At 44.8% G+C, this 21,643-nt stretch overlaps 1 protein-coding gene across 1 annotated transcript; it reads left to right on the forward strand.

The window, feature by feature from the left end:
• The first annotated feature begins 209 nt into the window (after positions 1–209).
• On the forward strand, positions 210–19,936 carry LOC105877211 (NACHT, LRR and PYD domains-containing protein 7). The gene is made up of 10 exons (XM_075999020.1): positions 210–490; positions 5,175–5,249; positions 5,412–7,017; positions 8,907–9,020; positions 10,943–11,113; positions 12,978–13,148; positions 13,474–13,644; positions 15,690–15,857; positions 17,385–17,555; positions 19,581–19,936. The coding sequence occupies exons 1-10, from the start codon at positions 214–216 to the stop codon at positions 19,699–19,701; spliced, it is 3,045 nt and encodes a 1,014-aa protein (XP_075855135.1). The 5' UTR covers positions 210–213; the 3' UTR covers positions 19,702–19,936.
• The last annotated feature ends 1,707 nt before the right edge of the window (positions 19,937–21,643 follow it).

Here is a 21,643-nt window from a genome sequence, read left to right on the forward strand (position 1 = left end):
GGGCTTTTCTTGGGATTTCTGATTCCAGACTCATTCTCCTTATGCTGGGTCTGTTCATGTTTTCTGTTAATTCAGCCTATATAATTTACTGTTAGTGGGGCAGTGAGAACAGGCCTGTTCTTGGCTCATAAACTGTTTCATTTAAGGATGCTGGTTCATGAATTTCTCTCCCCGCCCCAATTCCTTGGTCTTAAGGTCTCATACTTGGGCGCTATGGCATGTATACCACCAGAGTTTAGCCTGGAAACCCTTCTGGAGCAGCTGAACGAGGATGAATTAAGGCGGTTCAAATCTCTATTAAAGAATCTTCCACTACAAGGTAAGCTAAGGATGACCCCATGGTCCGAGCTAGAAGAGGCCAACGGCAAGAAACTGGCAGAAATTCTAATCGACAAATCCCCAAAATATTGGATAAGGAGTGTGACCGTGAACATCTTGGAGAAGATGAATCTCACACAATTATCCAGGAGGGCAAAGGCTCAAATCCCGGGTAAGTAGAACCCAGCATATATCAGTCATCTGCAACAAAGAATGAGTCCCCAGGGGTTTAGAAACCTCAGGAATATTATTGAAACTCCTAATCTTCTGTGTGCTCGGAATACCTCCTAGATGTCTATATGTGTGGGTGGTGAGGACCAGCCCCGTTTGTGGACTCTGCGTGTTTCTGTTTCTCCCCTTCTGTCTACCCTGACCTCTGCTACCCGGTGTCCTTTTGTTAGCTAATGCCTATGATAGTGCACAGATGTTCATGATTTTAGTTTATCCATGACATCATTTTTAAATATATATATATTTTTTCAGCTCTTTAAAAAATTTTTTTGTTCTGGGATAACTTTAGGTTAGTAGAAAAGTTGCAAAGACCATTCAAGGAATTCCCATATACGCTTCACCCAGCATCCCCTAATGTTAACATCTTACATTTGACAAAACTAAGAAATAGACACTGATATGACCCTTAACTGAAGACTACTTGGCTTTCACTTTTTGCATTTGTTTCCACTAACACCCTGTGTGTCACCAGATCCAATCCAGGATCCCACAGTGCATTTACTAGTAGGGTCTCCTTAGTCTCCCAAACTATGTGAATATTCCCATTTGTTCTTTTTCCCACGAATTGTATGTTTAATGCCCTTGAGGAATCTTAGAGTTCCAGACTGCTACCCGCTAAATCAGCATTCCTTTCCCTGATAGAAAAAAAAACTCACCCAATTCTATCACACTAAAAGAAAAACTGTTCAACACAGCATTTCCTCCTAAGCAGGAGTTGGCAACTTTTTTTCTGTAAAGGTTCTGATCATAAACAGTAGACCCTTGGGTCTCTTCACAACGACACGGTTCTGCTGTTGGTTATATTGTGAAAGCAGCCTTTGATAGTAATAAGTGAATGGGTGTGACCTTGTTCCAATACAATTTTATATGCAAAAACAAGAGGCAGACCAAACCTGGACTGTGGGCCATAGTTTGCCCATCGCTGTGCTGGGGCACTGGATTTCAAACTGATCTGCGTGTGAAATCAGAATCTCAAAGACACTGCTGCACCAGGATCCTATATGGATCTTACACTTTCCATCTTACGGAACAGTGAGAAAACTTCTGTTCTTTATGGACTGCCCAGTCTCAGGTATTTTGTTATAGCAGCAGGAACAGACTAAGACCCCAAAGTTGAACTATGAACCCTCTTAGATGTCTTCCTGGTGTATATTTCAGGAATACTGCTCTAATAAGCCCACTGTTCTTATTTTCAGAGTACACATTGATTTCCAAAACACTTTACACATGTCTGGAAGAAGAAGAAGATGAATCCGAAAAGAGAGAAATGGGTTTGTATCCACGTCACTAGATGCTGGAGCATGATATAAGTGACAGGAGACCTCTTCGACTCCCTTAGCCTCTAAGTGACAGCATTCTCTCTCTACCACTTTCTTCCACTCTTTATGGTATTCGCTGTATATCCTGGAGAACGTGTTCTGTTTCATGTTGGAATTGGAGATCCATAGGCAAGACTGACCCCATTATTTCCAAGAACAAAGGACTGATCACTGAGTGGGAATGACTGATCTGAGCTGACCGTGTGGACAGTCTGGGTCTAGAGTAGGGTTTTCCTGCTTGAGCACTACTAACTTTTTAGGCTGGCCTCTGCCCACTAGTTGCTAGGAAGACCTACTCTGGTTATGAGCCTTGGAAATGTCTTCAGACATTGTCAATTGTACCCTGGAGGGAAAAATCACCCATGGTTGAGGACTACTTGTTTGGACAGTTTCTATCTATCTTTCTTATTTTTCTTTTTTTTTGACAGAGTCTTGCTTTGTTTCCCAGGCTAGAGTGAGTGCCGTGGCGTCAGCCTAGCTCACAGCAACCTCAAACTCCTGGGCTCAAGCGATCCTGCTGCCTCAGCTTCCCGAGTAGCTGGGACTACAGGCATGCACCACCATGCCCGGCTAATTTTTTCTATATATATTAGTTGGCCAGTTAATAAAGAGACGGGGTCTCGCTCTTGCTCAGGCTGGTTTCGAACTCCTGACCTCAAGCAATTTGCCCGCCTCGGCCTCCCAGAATGCTAGGATTACAGGCGTGAGCCACTGCGCCCGGCCTTTTTTTTTTTTTTTTTTTTTTTTTGAGACAGAGTCTCGCTTTGTTGTCCAGGCTAGAGTGAGTGCCGTGGCGTCAGCCTCGCTCACAGCAACCTCAAACTCCTGGGCTCGAGCGATCCTTCTGCCTCAGCCTCCCAAGTAGCTGGGACTACAGGCATGCGCCACCATGCCCGGCTAATTTTTTTTTATATACATATCAGTTGGCCAATTAATTTCTTTCTATTTATAGTAGAGACGGGGTCTCGCTCTTGCTCAGGCTGGTTCTGAACTCCTGACCTTGAGCAATCCGCCCGCCTCGGCCTCCCAGAGAGTTAGGATTACAGGCGTGAGCCACCGTGCCCGGCCTTTTTTTTTTTTTTTTTTTTTTTTTTTTGAGACAGAGTCTCACTTTGTTGCCAAGGCTAAAGTGCCATGGCATCAGCCTAGCTCACAGCAACTTCAATCTCCTGGGCTCAAGTGATGCTTCTGCCTCAGCCTCCCGAGTAGCTGGGACTACAGGCATGGGCCACCATGCCCGGCTAATTTTTTCTATATATTTTTAGTTGGCCAATTCTTTTCTATTTTTGGTATAGACAGGGTCTCCCTCTTGCTCAGGCTGGTTTTGAACTCCTGACCTTGAGTGATCCTCCCACCTCGGCCTCCCAGAGTGCTAGGATTACAGGTGTGAGCCACCGCGCCTGGCCTCTGGTAGTAGTTTAATTAAGTGACTTGCCATCAAACATTTGTACCCTTATTATATGGCAGAACAGGCTGGGCATGGTGGCATGAGCCTGTAGTCCCAGCTACTCTGGGAGGCTGAGGTGGGCAGATCACTTGAGTGCAGGAGTTCTAGACTGTAGTATGCCATGATGGTGCCTGTGAATAGCCACTGCACTCCAGCCTGGGCGACATAGCAGGATCTTGTTCCTTAAAAACAAAAAAAATAACTTTGAAAATAATATGGCAGAACAGGGCTGAGAAAACAATGGTCCATTAGTGAAACACAGACCACTGCCTGTTGTAAATTTTTACTGGAACACAGTCATACTCATTTGTCTACGCATTGTCTGTGGCTGCTTTCAGGTTGTGATGACAGTTTAGTAATAGAGACCCTGTGGCCCACAAAGCCTAAGATATTTACTGTACGGCCTTCTACAAATTTAATTTTTGCCTCTGATTATGATGAAGTGTTTCCCACTATAATGATGCTTATGTTCTCTCCCAGTGGTAGACATAAACAAAAACAGCTAAAGGAAAGGGAATTCATTTTTTGTTTTTTTAAAATTTTTCTAATTTTTTCTATATATATTAGTTGGCCCATTAATTTCTATTTATAGTAGAGACACGGGGTCTTGCTCTTGCTCAGGTTGGTTTCAAACTCCTGACCTTGAGCAATCTGCCTTCCTCGGCCTCCCAGAGAGCTAGGATTACAGGAGTGAGCCACCACGCCCGACCAGGAATTCATTTTTGTTTATTAGATGGAGTCTTGCTAAGTTGCCCAGGCTGGTCTTGAACTCCTGGCCTCAAGGACTTCTCTTGCCTCAGTCTCTTGAGTAGCTGGGATTATGGGTGTGAGTCATCATACCCAGCTCAGAATGCATAAATTCTGATCGGGTTACAGAAACATGTTAAGGCAAGAAGACTAGAGGGAGGGAGTCTGGTGAGTCCCCTAGCTCATGCTGCTGTGACGAAATACCACCGGGCACCAACAGCCTGGAGGTGCTGTTATTGTTAGTCTGCTCTGAGGCCTCACTCCTTGGCCTCCAGACGCCTGCCCTCTAGCTGTGTTCTTGTAAGGATGTTGGTTCTATTGTTCCCTCCCTTACAACCTCACTTAATTTTAATTCCTTAAAGCCCTAACTCCAATCACATATAGTCACACCAGGGGTTAGGGCTTCAGTGGAAATTTTTAAAGGGTACAATTCAGTTCATAGTATCTGATTTAGAGGTTGTCTGACTTCTCTCTAGGTCAGTGGTTCTCAACCTTTTTGGCACCAGGGACTGGTTTCATAGAAGACAGGGTCTCCACAGGGAGGTGAGGTAGTGATGGGGAATGGCCGTAAATATGGATGAAGCTTTGTTTGCTCACCTGCTGCTCACCACCTGCTCTGTGGCCCTGTTCCTAACAGGCTGCAGACCGATACTGGTCCATGGCCTTTGGGGCTCAGGGACTGTAGCTCTAGATAAACTAGTATGTTCTATTTCTTGATACATAATTGAAGCTTGAGGCCAGGCATGGTGGCTCATACCTGCAATCCTAGCACTGTGGGAGGCCGAGGTGGGAGGATGGCTTGAGCTCAGGAGTTGGAGACCAGCCTCAGCAGGAACGAGACCCCATCTCTACTAAAAATAGAAAGAAATTAGCTGGGCAACTAAAAATTAGAAAAACTAGCTGGGCATGGTGGTGTATGGTTGTAGTCCCAGCTACTCTGGAGGCTGAGGCAGGAGGATTGCTTGAAGACAGGAATTTAAATCCAGCCTGGGCAACACAGCAAGATCTCATCTCTAACAAAACAATATTTGAAGCTTTCTTTATCTACAACAATATCTAATGTAGGAAGTACAAGTAACTCTGTCTGGCTTATGTCTGTGTGCATTTTGTAGAGGGTGTCCCGGAGCAAGGAATAGATGCCCCAAAACTTGGAGACACAGAAGAAAACTTGGATGTAGAAAAGCCAGGTGGGTAAACACTGTCTTAAGGTCATAAGTTTGGTGTTTGAGAGCCTGCAAGACAAATCACATCTCTGTGGTTTTCCTTATTTCTGGTACTTTACAAAGTATTTTTCAGATGAGTATCATAGAATCGTTGGCATCTCAACTCTTCCATTGCATTCACTGCAGGTAAAATGGGGGAACATAGAAATACAGTGGAGAAACCTCGTTTGGTCTGGAACAATAAATTTTGGCAGGGAGACGGTGACTATTTCCTTGATGATGTCACTCGGAGAAGCCAGAAGTTCATACCCTTCTTGCATCCCAAGACGCCCACGCAGCCAATACCACACACGGTGGTGCTCCATGGCCCCGCAGGTGTCGGGAAAACCACACTGGCCAAGAAATTGATGCTGGACTGGACGGAGACCAGCCCCAATCAGACGTCCAGATACGCCTTCTACCTCAGCTGCGGGGAGCTCAGCCGCATGGGCACGTGCAGCTTTGCAGAGCTGATCTCCAAGGACCAGCCCACAGGGCAGGAGGACATCTCCAAGGTCCTTGCCCAAGCACAGAAGATCCTGTTCATCATCGATGGTTTCGAAGAGCTGAAAGTCCCCGAGGGGACCCTGATCAGAGATATTTGTGGCGACTGGGAGCAGCGGAAGCCAGTGCCTGTGCTCCTGGGCAGCCTGCTGAAGAGGAAGATGTCACCCAAGGCCATGTTACTGGTCACCACACGATCTGAGGCCATGAGGGAGCTCCGGCTCCTGGTAGAACAACCCCTATTGCTAGAGATTGAGGGCTTCCTGGAGCAGGACAGGAAGGCCTATTTCTTGAGACACTTTGAAGATGAGGATGATGCCCTGCGAGCTTTGGACTTGGTGAAGAGCAACGCGGCCTTGTTCCGCATGAGCGCGGCGCCCGCCGTGTGCCGGATCATCTGCACGTGTCTGAAGCTTCAGATGGAGAGCAAGCAGGACCCGGCCCCCAGCTGCCTGACCACCACGTCGCTGTTCCTGCGTTTCCTCTGTGGCCAGTTCATGTCGGCGCCCGGCGGCAGCCCCAGCCACCACCTGCGTGGCCCGCTGAGGACCCTGTGCCTCCTGGCCGCCCAGGGCACGTGGACACAGACGTGGGTGTTTGACGCAGAAGACCTCGGGAGCCTTGGGGTGCAGGAGGCCGACCTGCGTCCTTTCCTGGACAAGGGCGTCCTCCAGCAGGGCAGGGACTGCGAAGGCTGCTACTCCTTCGTCCACCTGAGCATCCAGCAGCTCCTGGCTGCCACGTTCTACATCCTGGAGAGGGAGGAGGAGGACGACGATGACGACTGGGAGAGCCACACGCGGGACATCGGGGACGTGCAGAAGCTGTTCTCCAAGGAGGAGAGACTGAAGAACCCCAACCTGATCCAGGTGGGATACTTCTTATTCGGCCTCTCGAATGAGAAGAGAGCCCAGGAGTTGGAGATGACTTTCGGCTGCCGAGTGTCTCTGAAGATCAGAGAGGAGTTACTGAAATACAAAGCAAATCTGGATGAGAATAAACCCTTCTCAGACACGGACACGAAGGAGTTTCTGTACTGCCTCTACGAGTCTCAGGACGAGGGGCTGGTGAAGGATGCCATGGCCCGCTTCCAAGAAGTTTCTGTCCGTGTGACAGATCCATTTGAGATGATGTGCTCTTTCTTCTGCCTCAAGCATTGTCAAAACCTACAGAAAATCTCGCTGCAGGTAGCAGAGGGGGTATTCCTGGAGAATGATCCTGCATCAGAACCACAGTCTCAGCTTGAGAGGTAAGAAAGAACTCGGTTTACCCTCCTAGTTCCCACCGTCAGCTAGGGAGGGACCAGAGTCTCCTGTGTCCTTGCGGCTTAGGGTCGGAATGTCCTGCTCACTGGACTTTCATTCTGTTTAACATTCAAGATATAGGAGACACCATGTTGTAATTAGAGCTTGTTTTACCTTTTTAATTAAAAAATTTTTTTAACACTTTTAAAAAAGAACAGCATTTTGCTATAGAGTGCAGTGTTGAGATCACAGCTCACTGTAGCCTTGAATTCCTGGGCTCAAGGGATCCTCCTGCCCCAGCCTCTCAAATAGGTGGGATTACAGGCACATGCCATTACGCCTGGCTAAGTTTTCAATTTTTTGTAGAAATGGGGGTCTCACTGTATTGCCCAGGGTGGTCTCAAACTCCTGGCCTCAAGTGATCCTCTTGTCTTGGCCTCCCAAGCACTGGGATTATGGGTGTGAGCCACTATGCCCAGCCAGACTTTGTTTTAGTGTTAAAGTTCTCGTGTGGGGATGGGCCTAAGTATGCCTAGAGAGTTCTATCATTTCGGATATTTTCCCTCCCTCCCCAGATGTTACGTTTTTTCTATATGTACTCTTCTTTCTTTTCTCAGAACTTAAAAGCTTAATTTTGTGTTACTGATTTATTTTGAGACAGTCTTGTTCTGTCTCCTGGGCTAGAGTGCAGTGGCATAATCATAGCTCACTGCAACCTCCAACTTCTAGGCTCAAACAGTCCTCGTCCTGCCTCAGGCTCTTGAGTAGCTGGGACTACAGTTGCATGCCACGATACCTGGCTAGTTTTTCTATTTTTCGTAGAGACAGGGTCTTGCTCTTGCTCAGGCTGGTCTCAAACTCCTGGCCTCAAGTGATCTTCCTGCCTCAGCCTCTCAGAGTGCTAGGATTACATGCATAAGCCACTGCAAACTGGCTTATGTTTTATTTTTAATTGACTGCAATTGTTTGCATTTATGGGGTATAATGTGACGTTTTGATATATTTATGTTTTGGAATGACCAAGCTAATTAACAAATCCATCACCTCACATTTCTTTTGTGGTGAAAAGACTTAATATCTATTCTTGGCAATTTATAATATACAATCCGTTACCCATGGTTACCATTCTGTGCAGTAGATCACTAAATCTTATACCATTTTATTGAAGAATGATTGAAATGAAAAACTATAAGTTTGAGTATGCAAGAGTGTTAACTACAGGCACTGTACTTAATGAGTCTACTTTGACATCCTTTTAAACTGGTGTCTGTTGAAGGGTTGAAACTTTCCCCAGGCCGGGCGCAGTGGCTCATGCCTATAATCCTAGCACTTTGGGAGGCCGAGGTGGGCAGATTGCTCGAGGTCAGGAGTTCGAAACCAGCCTGAGCAAGAGTGAGACCCCCGTCTCTACTATAAATAGAAAGAAATTAATTGGCCAACTAATATATATAGAAAAAATTAGCTGGGCATGGTGGCTCGTGCTTGTAGTCCCAGCTACTCGGGAGGCTGAGGCAGTAGGATTGCTTGAGCCCAGGAGTTGGAGGTTGCTGTGAGCTAGGCTGACGCCACGGCACTCACTCTAGCCTGGGCAACAAAGTGAGACTCTGTCTCAAAAAAAAAAAATAAATAAAAATAAAAAACAAAACTTTCCCTAGACCGACATGCCTTAAAAGGAATAAGTCACTGAAAACACAGTGTTATTCACTTAGATTTATGATAAATGTCAAACTCTACAGTTATTGGGTAGGGTTTTGGCTGTACAAGATGAAGTATTCTTAGAGATCTGCTGTATACAACAGGTATACAGTAAGTGCTCTTGTCTGTTCTTTCCTAGTCGGTGGGAGTGTGACCGCCACTCTCTTCGCCTCTGGAGGGATTTCTGCTCTGTGGTCAGCTCAAACAGGGATCTGAGCTCTCTGGATATGAGTCAAAGCTCCCTGAGTGACTCCTCTGTGAGGATTCTCTGTGACCACATAACCCGTGTCGCCTGTCACCTGCAGGAAGTGGTGTAAGTAGAAGCTCATCTTTCTAGGGGAGTCCTGAAGCGTGGCCAGTCTTCTTGCACTTTTTAACATGAGAGCGATATTTGAATTCCTGACCAGGCTACCACTAGGTGCTCGGAATACAAAGAAACGAAATGGTTCCTATCTTAAACTATTCTAGTGGGAGAATCATATTACATCAAATCATTTCAAGAAATTTTGCTGAGAGTTTGGAAGTTTTGCAAACCTCTGCTGTGGGGCATATTTGAATCTCAGCCTATAGGAAATGTAGGCATGTATCAGGGGATATCCGGATGGAAAACAGAGAAATATTCCAAAGAACGCTTTGTCAAATTGGCGCATAAGAGCATGTTGGTAAAGTGATGGTGAATTCATAGCCACTGTCATGGCAATGGCCTTGAGAGACAGGTCTGAATAAGGTAGGTCAAAGCAAATACAAACCAAGATGTGGACCACCTATACTGACTATGATGGTATCCTTTTTTTTTTTTTATAAATGTTTCCTATTTATTTTACTTTAAATATTTATTAACAACAATGTGGTACTATGTGATAGGATACATGTCTACCTGTGGAAAGATTAAATCAAGCTAATATATCCATTGCCCGATATACTTATTGGTTTGCAATGAACATGTAAAATATACTCTTAGCCATTTTTAAATATATAACACATTATTAACTATGGTCACCATGCCGTACAACAGGTCACTAGAATTTATTCCTCCTGTGTAAATAAATGAAACTGTTTGTATTTTAACCAACATCTCCACTTTCTCCACCCACCCCTACAGGAGTGAGCCTGTAGTCCTAGCACTCTGGGAGGCCAAGGTGGGCGGATCGTTTGAGCTCAGGAGTTTGAGACTACCCTGAACAAGAGCGAGACCCTGTCTCTACTAAAAATAGAAAGAAATTACTTGGACAGCTAAAATATATAGAAAAATTTAGCCAGGCATGGTGGTGCATGCCTATAGTCCCAGCTACTCGGGAGGCTGAGGCAGGAGGATCGCTTGAGCCCAGGAGTTTGAGGTTGCTGTGAACTAGGCTGACGCCACGGCACTGTAGCCCAGGCAACAGAGTGAGACTCTGTCTCAAAAAAACAAAAAAAAAAAACCCCAAAACCAGAGTAAACACAACTTAGCCATGTTACTATTTTGTTCCTCCTTACAGACTCAGTAAAGCTAATTACCTGTACGAGCTGGAAATGTCATCTTTGTGGTTTTCCTACCATTAGTGCAGATAAAGGAGTCTCTTGTCAACCTGTCTCAGTAGCAGTGGGATTCTAAACCTCAGAGTGGGACATGTCCTTATGAGATGTCCTCATGTGTTCATGAATGTGCTTGTTCTCAAAACGCAGGGAAGGTGACGTATTGCCTTTTCTCCCCAACAAGCCATAGAAGCACTTGTTTGAAATGAAACACGGCTCGTTACTGCTGCCCTTCAGTAAAAGGTTGAGACAACAATTGAAGTGAGAATTTTTTTTTTTTTTTTTGAGGCAGAGTCTCACTTTGTTGCCCCGGCTAGAGTGAGTGCCGTGGCGTCAGCCTAGCTCACAGCAACTGCAAACTCCTGGGCTCAAGCAATCTTTTTGCCTCAGCCTCCTGAGTATCTGGGACTACAGGCATGTGCCACCATACCTGGCTAATTTTTTCTATATATTTTTAGTTGGCCAATTAATTTCTTCCTATTTTTAGTAGGGATGGGGTCTCACTCTTTCTCAGGCTGGTTTCGAACTCCTGACTTTGAGCAGTCCTCCCGCCTCGGCCTCCCAGAGTGCTAGGATTACAGGTGTGAGCCACCGCGCCCGGCTGAAGTGAGAATTTATAATGGTCTCTGGATCTGAACCATAACTCGGCTTTTTGTTGACATATGCCTCTAAACAACAGGATTGAACACTCGAGATGGAATCCCTCCTGTTTCTCCCTAGGATTAGAAACGTCACCCCTGACAGTGCTTACCGGGATTTCTGTCTGGCTCTCATCGGGAAGAAGACCTTGACTCGCCTGACCCTGGAAGGCCACGTGCAGTGTGACGAGATGTTGCTGACGATGCTGTGTGAGATCCTCAGACACAAGCAGTGCAGCCTGCAGCACCTGAGGTGGGTCTCAGTCGCTGCCGTCTCCAATGTGTGAAGGGAGCCACGTGGTCTCGCTGAGTGGACTAGGACAAAGGCAGCCGCCCTGCCTGGGTGCTGTGCCGAACAGGGAATGCGTTTCTCCAGTAGACCTGAGTGGAGTGTCGCTCTCCTCTTTTCCCCTGCCAGCTTGTCTCCTGCATTGCATAACTAGCTCTGGATGCAAAGAAATCTTGTGCCATCTTCTAGCTTAGGGACATGATATTCTAGGCTGCATGTTGCCTGCCTGGTGTGGTTTAGAGCAGTGATTGCCCTCAATAGACCACCCAGTGATGCTGTGGGAAAATCTAGTGTTCTGGCTCCTGGTGGCTCCCTGGTTAAGAGATCCCCTTCTCCTCCAGTGGCTCTCCAAGTGAGAACTGGGTGTCGCCACCACAGTGGTCATTAGGCTGTCTTTTTTCCCCTCAACTTAGTTGGGTAGCATCCCAGGTACTGGCTAGCGGCACAGGTTTTTGGAATTAGAAATGAGTTAAATGTCAGAGAAAGGATTAAGACCTAGGTTATCTTTTTTTTTTTTTTTTTTTTTTGTTTTTTTTTTTGAGACAGAGTCTCGCTTTGTTGTCCAGGCTAGAGTGAGTGCCGTGGCGTCAGCCTAGCTCACAGCAACCTCAAACTCCTGGGCTCAAGTGATCCTTCTGCCTCAGCCTCCCGAGTAGCTGGGACTACAGGCATGCGCCACCATGCCCGGCTAATTTTATATATATATATCAGTTGGCCAATTAATTTCTTTCTATTTATAGTAGAGACGGGGTCTCGCTCTTGCTCAGGCTGGTTTTGAACTCCTGACCTTGAGCAATCCGCCCGCCTCGGCCTCCCAAGAGCTAGGATTACAGGCGTGAGCCACAGCGCCCGGCCAAGACCTAGGTTATCTTGAGCTGTTTTCTCATCCATAAGATGGGATTTTAAGAATCTAATGAGCTGGTGGTAACATGACCTATAGTCCCATCTACTCCCCATGGAAGCTGAGAGCTACATGGGGGACTGAGGTGGGAGGATCGCTTGATACCAGGAGTATAAGTCTAGCCTGGGCAACATAGTGAGAACCCTGTCTCTTTAAAAGAACAAAAAATTGAGTGAAACATGAGTTGTGAACTTCTTTGTGTAGGGACCAGATACCAATTATAAATGTATCGGAAATCAATAACAGTTTATCAATTAGAAAAATAATCTGTCTTTCAATTAGAAAAAAAACATAGCTTTAAAATCTTGATTAGATGTTTCTAATGGATACTTGGAGGCTCCAAAATGACAAATGGCTGATATAGAATCTCCTATATGCTGATTGAAACACCTAATATCCCACCTTGTATTCTTTTTTTTTTTTTTTTTTTTCTTCTATAAGCCCCGAGTCTGGGGGGGTTATGGCTCCGGGATCTCCCATCTCATCTTGCCACCACCTAAGACGTGGCTTCTGTTCCTAAATCCATATTAAGTGATTCTTCCTGAAAACTGGGAATGTCAGTCTCTTTCCTTGGTCGCTTGGCTTCCTTGGGCTTTGGGGTAGGTTTGCATAGGCCTGCCCTCCATGAGACAATCACATCAATTTTAACCATGGAATCACGTACTTAAGTCTAAGCAAACCACGTTGGTGAGACTCCACACAGAATTGTGTTAGTCTCTTGGAGCTGAGCCTAGATGTTGACCAGATGTCTGTGGGGATGCCCAAGGAAGCAAAGGAGATCAGATCTCTCTGATAATTCAGGCCAGGTTGCATACTTATTGCGGCAGATTGACATAAGCCAAGGACACAGTCTTCAGGGAAGCGAAGGGTGATCTGATGGTCTCTCTGTCCTCCTGGAAGGATGATTTATTCCTATTTCTCCCGCAGGTTGGGATTTCTTTCTGTTACCACTCAGCAATGGGCCGATCTCTCCTCGGCCCTCCAAATCAACCAGTCGCTGACATGCCTGGACCTCTCAGCCAACGAGCTCCTGGACGAGGGTGTCAAGGTGCTGCACACGACTTTCAAAGACCCAAAGTGCTTCCTGCAGAGGCTGTCGTAAGTCTCTTCTCTCCCCGTGGAGCATCTGTTTTAGGTCTGGGGCCATAGAAGAGAAAAGGGTAACGAACGTCTGACTTGCTAAGAGCCCATATGGAACCTCTCGCTGCTTATTTTTGCTGCTGCTTATTTTTGGTCCCAGGAGGGTGGCTGGTGCGTGTTGGCTGTCTCATTCCTGTTCACTCATGGCTGTGCTCACAGAGGGCAGGGAATTAACAAGAGGGGCTGTATGTAGCTGAGGTCTTTTTGCATCTGGATATAGCCAAGAAAATTGGATTTTTGGAAGTGTGTTTACCACTTCACCATTTGTTTCACATTTTTGCAGGTTGGAGGACTGTCACCTTACAGAAGCGTGTTGCAAGACACTTGCTTCTGTTTTGGTGGTCAACCAGCAGCTGAAGTACCTGTGCCTGGCCAAGAACGATCTTGGAAATACTGGAGTGAAACTTCTGTGCAAGGGCTTGGGTTACCCTGATTGTAAACTAGAAACCCTGGTGTAAGTCCCTGCTTGGCTGTGTGTGTGTGTGTGTGTGTGTGTGTGTGTGTGTGTGTGCGCGCGCACATGTGAATTCAAGCAGAACAGATGTGAAGGTACTTAATTTCTTTCAAATGTAACTGGAAGGAACCTGGTGAGAATTAGAACAGGTAGAAACAAGGAGAGAGATGTCATTATAATATTCACACGTCCTCAGATCCTCTTTCTACTGTGGGGATTGGAGACAGGTGATTGGTTCCCAGACCTGTTTTGTGTATGCTCTTAAAATTCATGTGACATCCTACTTCCCGTAATCGGAGATAGGTTGAGTTAGAAGGTGGGGTCAGTAAAATCCCTTTTTCTGTAAAAGGCCAGATTTTAAGTATTTCTGGCTCTGTGGGCTCTGGGGTCTCTGGCTGCTATTGTGGTTGACTTGTAAAGGAATAAAACTTTATTTATTTAAAAAAAGTGGCAGGCTAGATTTGCCCCATGGACTGTTGTTTGACCCTTGTTTTATAGGGTTATACAGGAACAAGCCCAGTGTGAACTACCTGGTCATAGGAGGATCATAGTTAGGACAATACTCAAGAGATTGCATAGGGTTGGAGACCTATTTCTCTTTGGAAATTCTGTCCAGTGTTCATTTCTCTGGGGCTCTCATTCTCCCGTAAACCTGCTGTCTGCTAGTTCACACTGTGGCTTTGGGAGCCCTAGAAACTCCCAGCGACTTACTCTAGGATATGCCTTAATGTCCCAGTCGCTTCAGACTTGAGTATCCAGCTTCTCGTGGCAGATAGAAAAAAGGGAAAGATATCTCTACCGAAAATATTCATTAGAGCATAAAATTTCATATATGATGTCACTAAGTGGACCTATTTTAGAGTTCATGTAGGCATCTAAACAGACAAAAGTTGCATGCTTATTAACACTGCAAATCAGGTTATGTTAAATTTTACAAGCATTATTTTTAGAGCCCTTACAACCTTATGAGATAAGTACCTTTTATTGTGATTTTACTAGTTAGAGATTTGGAGCTCATCCCCTTGGCTTGCCCACGGTCACGTCTGTGCAGCAGGTCTGAAGTCTACTCTATGATGAGTTTTCAGTTCTCTTTACTTAAGAAATGTAAAGTCAATGTTTGGCTAAGCCTCTGTCACGTAGGCTGTCAACTTAATTTTAGACTTTTAGTCTCCTTCCCCAAGTTCTCCAGGTTGGTGTATGACTTTAGGATTTCACATAAGAACATGGCATCTTCTGGTTTAGTTACCATCTATCTGCTCTTCGGGGTCACCTTCAAGTTCCACAGTAGCTGCTGTTTTGCCTCCCCTGGGGCTGCTGGTGCTGACTGCAGATCCACCTGCCTAAGCATGTGACGTGCCGACCCTTTCTTATCGTCAGGCCTCCTAACCTGGAGGATTTGTAGAAGTCTCAGTTTATAGGAGAATCTGCAGTGTATACATTAGAGCCACAGCCACTGAGTTATCAGGAATGTTTACCTTTCTGGGTGCAGCATGTTTCTGCTGGGTCAATTAATCCAAGATTTGAAATAAAACACAAAATGATGGGGGTGTATGTTAATACGTTATCATTAACTATAGTCATCTTGATCATTACACAACATATCAAAACATCACATTGTACCCTATATATATGTGCAGCTATCACATATCCAAAATAAAACTTAAAAGAGTCAGGGAAAGAAGAATCTCAATGATCTAACAGTACAGAAAATAAGGGAGGCTTCAGATTCTGTCCTGGTTCTGTCTGACCCAAATCCCAAGCTCTTGATCTGCAAAGAGGCTACAGTCCTAGAAAAACCTATATCTCAAAAGATGTGTTTGTTTCTTCATGATAAAAGGTGGTTGACAAAGGCTGGTTTGATCCTCTGCCACCTAAGCAGGGTAGAAATAATGCAACCACATGTCCATGTGCATGCTTTTATGACAAGCCTGCCTGGAAATGTGTGGTTCGAGGTAGAAGGTGCATGATTTCGGAAGAAACAACTACTTCACAGGGCACAAGTTGCAGAGGGATAATAGACGCATTTTTATACAATTATCCCGTAGGTTACAGCAATGCAACATAAATAAACGTGGCTGCAGACATCTCTCAAAGCTACTCCAAGAACACTCCAGCCTGAGAAACTTGGACCTGGGTCTCAATCCCATAGCTGCTGGATTGTGGTTTCTCTGTGAGGCCTTAAAGAATCCAAATTGTAACCTAAAATTCCTGGGGTAAGCGCTTTTGCTCATCTTTAAAGTGTTTGGAAATCTTTAATTTCTATATTCTAAAATATCTTAAGCTGTGGTAATATCACTCCTTATCCAATTTTAGGAGAAAACCCCTCTAGAAATTGAGTATAGGTAACTGGGTGTTTCCAAAGGTTGCAAAGGTGGGATGTAGGTGGGATGGCCTCCAGTGAGGGTTTCAGGAACACGAAGTTTGTGCTGGGATCCAGTGATCAGGAGGCAGTGGGCCTGTCCAGCTCAGTCCCCTGGGATACCCCCCTGGGGAGTGCAGTGGCTCCAGAAATGGGATCGTGAGCTCGGCCGCACTCCTCTTCCAAGTCTGTCAAATGCATCTCATGGGTGAAACCTACTTTGCAATTAGAAGCCTAATGGAAAGACAGTCTGGAAAATGTAATTACTTCCTTAGCTTTGCTGTAGAGACGAGGAAAACAAACAAACAAACAAACAAACAAACAAAACCCCCCCAAAACACCAGGGTGCTTTTGTTTTTTCTTCTGGTTGTTCTGGGCAACTCTTTAAAATTCTTGGCCAGACATGCTCCAGGTTGATTACTTCTGGAGAGGGGAGTTTTACATATGCTAGCATGACCTGTGTCTACCCTAAGTAGAACCTTCCCACTGCCTTCCACTGGCAAAGGCACCTTTCAGTCTCACAGGGGCTCTGGCAAGACAAGACGAGGAATGGAATAGAGGTAATGATAATATTTCATGCTTTACTAAGTGTGATTAACTCAACCCTCAGTAATAAGGTCTACAAAAACAATCTAATCCTAGTCATTGATTGATTCTAAGCCTTCTAATCCTCTACTTCCTTTATTTCATAACTCACATTCAAACCATCTTTAGGTCCCTCCTTCCAGATAGCTGGAATCTGACCAGCTACCTTTCCACTGCTAACACTCTCATCTGCCTCTAACTCTCATGTGGATTGTTCATAGTCTTTGAACTGGTCTGCAAATTTCTGCCCTTGATTTCTTGAAGTTTCTTTCACCCCAAGGTACCTTTTAAAGATGCGAGTCAGACCATAGGACCTTATTTCTGAAGACTCAAAAGGTCCCTGTAGCCTACAGGGTCTTATGAAATCCTCTTGTTATGAGCCAAACTTTTTCAACTTTGCCACTGGTTCACTCTTTTGGCTGTAAGGTTCCTTCCGCTAATTATCACAGTGGTTCACTATCTACCTTTAGTTTCCCCCTCCCCCCTTCTTGTAACACTTTCCCAATGAAGACTCCACTGGCTACCATAATTAAAATCTACCCAGTCCTGCTCCAGTTGGCTTACCTCTATCCTGTTTTGTCTCAATACCATCATCCACGGTCTTACATATAACATGTCCTGATGTCTGTTGTCACTAAAGTAAGCTCTGTGAGAAGAAAGATTGGTGTTCTTTTTTTTTTTTTTTTTTTCTTTTTCCTTCATTTCCTCATTACTAGATCCCCGGCAAGTAAGACTGTGTTTGGTAATACTATACTTGCTCAATGACTGAGTGGGTTTCTGTGTTCTTTCTCAACAGGCTCTGGTGCTGCTCCATCCCACCTTTCTCTTGTCAGGATCTTGCATCTGCTCTCATTAGCAACCAGAAGCTGGAAACTCTGGACCTAAGCCAGAATAATCTGGGGAATAGTGGAGTAACTGTGCTCCTTGAGGCTTTAAAACAAAAGAATGGACCCTTGAAGACACTCAGGTATGGCCTTTTTTGTTTCGCATGGTGAGTTGCTCAGGCAGAGAATAGTTTTTTTGGGGGTGGGTGGGTGCATACCTTATAGGAATCAACTTATAGCATCTTTCAGTAGCAATAGCATACTCTAGCTTAGGGGATTTTTTTTTTTATTAGATACTTCTCTAAAATTCTTTTTGAATTGATTATTATCCAGCATTCCCCACAACATGCAATACTGGGTATGCTGGCAGCTTAGACCATCCCAGAGTGCATGCATGTACGCATGTGCTCCCACACACAGGCACAAACATGTCATCTCCAAAAGAGAATAAGTAGTTCCCGTTTTTGGTATCCCCAGCACTGCCCTGGCCTCAGCTTATCAGAAGCTGGTCATATAGATATTCCATTAATTGTATGAAACATCTGTGTGTCTTCGATAATTTAAGCAATCTGTCTTTAGTTTCTTCTTGCTTTTAACCAAAGAACTCTAATATCACTTCTTACTTCTCTAGCAATATATATCTAAACTTAATATTCTGGATGAATAGGTACACTTTATATATTTAAAGATGAGGACTCACTATATTGCCCAGGCTGGTTGTAAACTCCTGGGCTCCAGTGATCCTGCCTCCTCAGCCTCCCAAGTAGCTTAGCTGGGGTTACAGACACTCGTCACCATGCGTTTCCATAAATGACCAGGCAGTACATAAAACTAGGCTCTGTCTTGGCCACTCTGCAGAGCAAAGGCAGCCATGTAAAATACATAAATGAGTGGCTGAGTTTCATTCCAGCTTTATTTACAAAAACTGGTGGTAGGCTGGATTTGGCCTGTAGGCTGTAGTTTGCTGACCCATGCCCTAGTCCTTTACATACCATCTGATCTATTATCACTTCATTTCTGGATAAAATTAGGGTAGTGATTTGGTATTGGGAGGTGTTGTGTTGATTCCCTGTCACTACCAAAAATTATTCATGAATAGATCCACACACATATTTGCTCAAGGGATATAATCAGCCTGCTGTGCTGGCTCATGCTTATTGCACTTTGGGAGGCCAAAGCAGGAAGATTGCTTGAGTCTGCAGTTCAAGATCAGCCTGAAGAACATAGTGAGACCCCATCTCTACCAAAAAAAAAAAAAAGAAAAGAAAAAATTTAGACAGGCATAGTGATATGCACCTGTAGTCCCAGCTACTTGGGAGGCTGAGGCAGGCAGATCACTGGCAGGTCACTGGAGCCTGGGTGTGTGAGGTTGCAGTGGGCTCTGATGACTCTACTGTACTCTAGCCCAGGTGACAGAGTGAGATCCTGTCCCACAAACCAAAACAAAGTAGTAGTCAGTGTGATACTATAGGTATTCAACTTATTCAAGGATATTCTAGTTGTAGATAGAATAACCATTTAAACTGGTTTAGGTTTTATGGGTATGTCACAAAACTTGAGCAAGATAGCTTCACACTTCTCTTGCCAGCAGGACCAAGACCTGTAATGCCACCAAGAACTGTGATGACTAATCTCTCATCACGTTTTGGTTTTCTTTCTGTCCTATCTTGTTTCCTCCATCACCTACCACCACCCCATTTCAACACGTATTGTAGCTACATTGTATCTAAGTTTGCTCTTGTTTACCTTGGAGATCACTTTAACATTTATGAGGGACAACCCATTTCCTGAAGAAGTAATCTAATCTGATTTAGATGAGCCACACTCTTCTCATGTGTGTTCAGCTTATCTGTCCTATTCAAGTCAGGGTCCAAGAAATTGCTGGGAGGGTTGACGTTTGAAGAGGTAAACCACAGACTAGAGCTCACCCTAGATACTGGTAACTATAGAAACCACGGAAGCCGTGGTGAGCCCATTACAATGTTCTTGCAGACTTTAGTCTGATATCCATAGAGGTGTCATACAAAAAACAGATCCCTAATTTTGGGGTCTGTATTCTCAAAAACAAAACAATACCAAAAAAACCCCCAAAACAACAACAACAAAAAACTTGCTGGTTTGAATGCCCTGAAACAGATTTTTGGGCACTTTATGTTCTGATTCTCTAGGTTGAAGGCAAATGATTATGATTGGAAAATCCAGAAGCTCTTGGAGGAAATAAAAGAAGTCAATCCCAGATTGGCAATTGAATATAATGGTGCCAGGACAACTAGACTGTCATGCTGTTGACTACCTTCCCTGAGCACCCTGGGACCATTCTCTCTGTGAATTGCACGTCTGAAGGGGAAGAATGCCATCTCTTTGTGAGACTTCTTGTTTGTGAAAATCAACTGTAAATCACTACGTAAGGTGTCAATGTGTAGGATTTAACACGGGTGTTTCTCTGAGGTTTAGAGGGGATATTCTGCACAAGTCACATACCCATTTTGTATCACATGTTATCGCTCACAAGGGTAATAAAGAATTAAAGCATTTTTGGAGTGGCCTTTGTTATCATGCCCAAGAGCAAACGGGGAGTAAACTTCATACTCTGAGCGTTGATACCACGAAGGACCTAATTTATCTTAATTACAAGATAATTCTCAAATGCTCAAGATGACTGTGGTATTTAGTGTACACTTAGCTGACATTAGGCCTTTGGGTAACAATATTTAGGGGCAGGAGGTTTAGACAAAGATCTATAATTGACATCGATGGAAAACATGGTGGAGAAATTGGGTGTGAATCAGATAAATTGGTCAAGTCACTGGGGTGGGGCCGAATCAATTAGGGTTCCCCTTGGGTACCAAGCTCAAGGGTAGGATGTATGTTAAGAACGAAGATACACAATGGAGGGAAGTTGTGATTGAAATCGTCTGGGTCAGACTCTGCTGTATATTTTAAATTTTGCTGAAGTGTTTTTTTCCCAAACAATCATTTTATCTCATAAATAAGGAAACGCAGGACTTTAGGGGACTCAGTGGCTTGATACGGTGCAGTCTCCCCCCAAAAAGGCCAAGAATTGAAAATAGCATTCAGATCGTAAAGCTTGTGATGTGTCTTGCAGCTCACTTTGTGCAAAAACTTAAAGATCTTATGGAATGTGGGGAAAATGGCATAGTTTATTGCCTCGTAGATCAGTGCTAATGGGAGTGATTTTGCCACCCATGGGATATTTACTACAGTCAACATGGGGGGTGCTCCTGGCATCTGGTGGGTAGAGACCCACAAGGTACAGGACAGCCCCCGACAACAGTGCCCTGGCCCCAAATTTCAATAGCACTGAATTTTATTTTATCTTTTTGAGATAGTCTCACTCTGTTGCTTGGGTTAGAGTGCTATAGCATCAGCCTACCTCACAGCAACCTCAAATTCCTGGGCTTGAGTGATCCTTCTCCCTCAGCCTCCCGAGTAGCTGGGACTACAGGCCATGCCTGGCTAATTTTTTTCTATTTTTAGCAGGGGCGGCATCTCGCTGTTGTTCAGGCTGGTCTTGAACTCCTGAGCTCAAGTGATCCTCCTGCCTTGGCCTCCCAGAGTGCTAGGATTATAGGCATAAGCCACCACCTGGCCAACGCTGAATTTTAGAAACTCTATCCATCGTCATAGAATAAGACAATGGCCCTCAGTTGGTGCCAGTTTTGCCCACTGGCGACACTTGGCAATGTTGAGAGACATTCATTGTGGCAAAATAACAAACTGTCCTTTTTAGCCCTTTTAGAGAGCAACCCAGTGGCATTTAGCATTTACAATGTTGTGAAACCATCACTTCTATCTGCTTTCAAAAGGAAATCCCATCCACCAAACAGTTACTCTGTATCCACACCCCAGCCCTAGAAACCCCTAACTTTTTTGTGTCTGTGGATTTGACTACTCAGATTTTTTTTTTTTTTTTTTTTTTTGAGACAGAGTCTCGCTTTGTTGCCTAGGCTAGAGTGAGTGCCGTGGCGTTAGCCTAGCTCACAGCAACCTCAAACTCCTGGGCTCAAGCAATCCTTCTGCCTCAGCCTCCCAAGTAGCTGGGACTACAGGCATGCGCCACCATGCCTGGCTCATTTTCCTATATGTATTAGTTGGCCAATTAATTTCTTTCTATTTACAGTAGAGACGGGGTCTGGCTCTTGCTCAGGCTGGTTTCGAACTCCTGACCTCGAGCAATCCGCCCGCCTCGGCCTCCCAGAGAGCTAGGATT

Source organism: Microcebus murinus, chromosome 32 (assembly GCF_040939455.1).
Source record: "Microcebus murinus isolate Inina chromosome 32, M.murinus_Inina_mat1.0, whole genome shotgun sequence".
Taxonomy (NCBI): Eukaryota; Metazoa; Chordata; class Mammalia; order Primates; family Cheirogaleidae; genus Microcebus; species Microcebus murinus.

Bases quoted from the DNA above. Each gene is read 5' to 3' on its own strand.
- LOC105877211 (XM_075999020.1), top strand. From the start codon at position 214: ATGGCATGTATACCACCAGAGTTTAGCCTGGAAACCCTTCTGGAGCAG. The intron at 13,149-13,473 runs GTAAGTCTCTTC...ACATTTTTGCAG, and splicing joins TGCTTCCTGCAGAGGCTGTC to GTTGGAGGACTGTCACCTTA. The intron at 13,645-15,689 runs GTAAGTCCCTGC...ATTATCCCGTAG, and splicing joins TGTAAACTAGAAACCCTGGT to GTTACAGCAATGCAACATAA.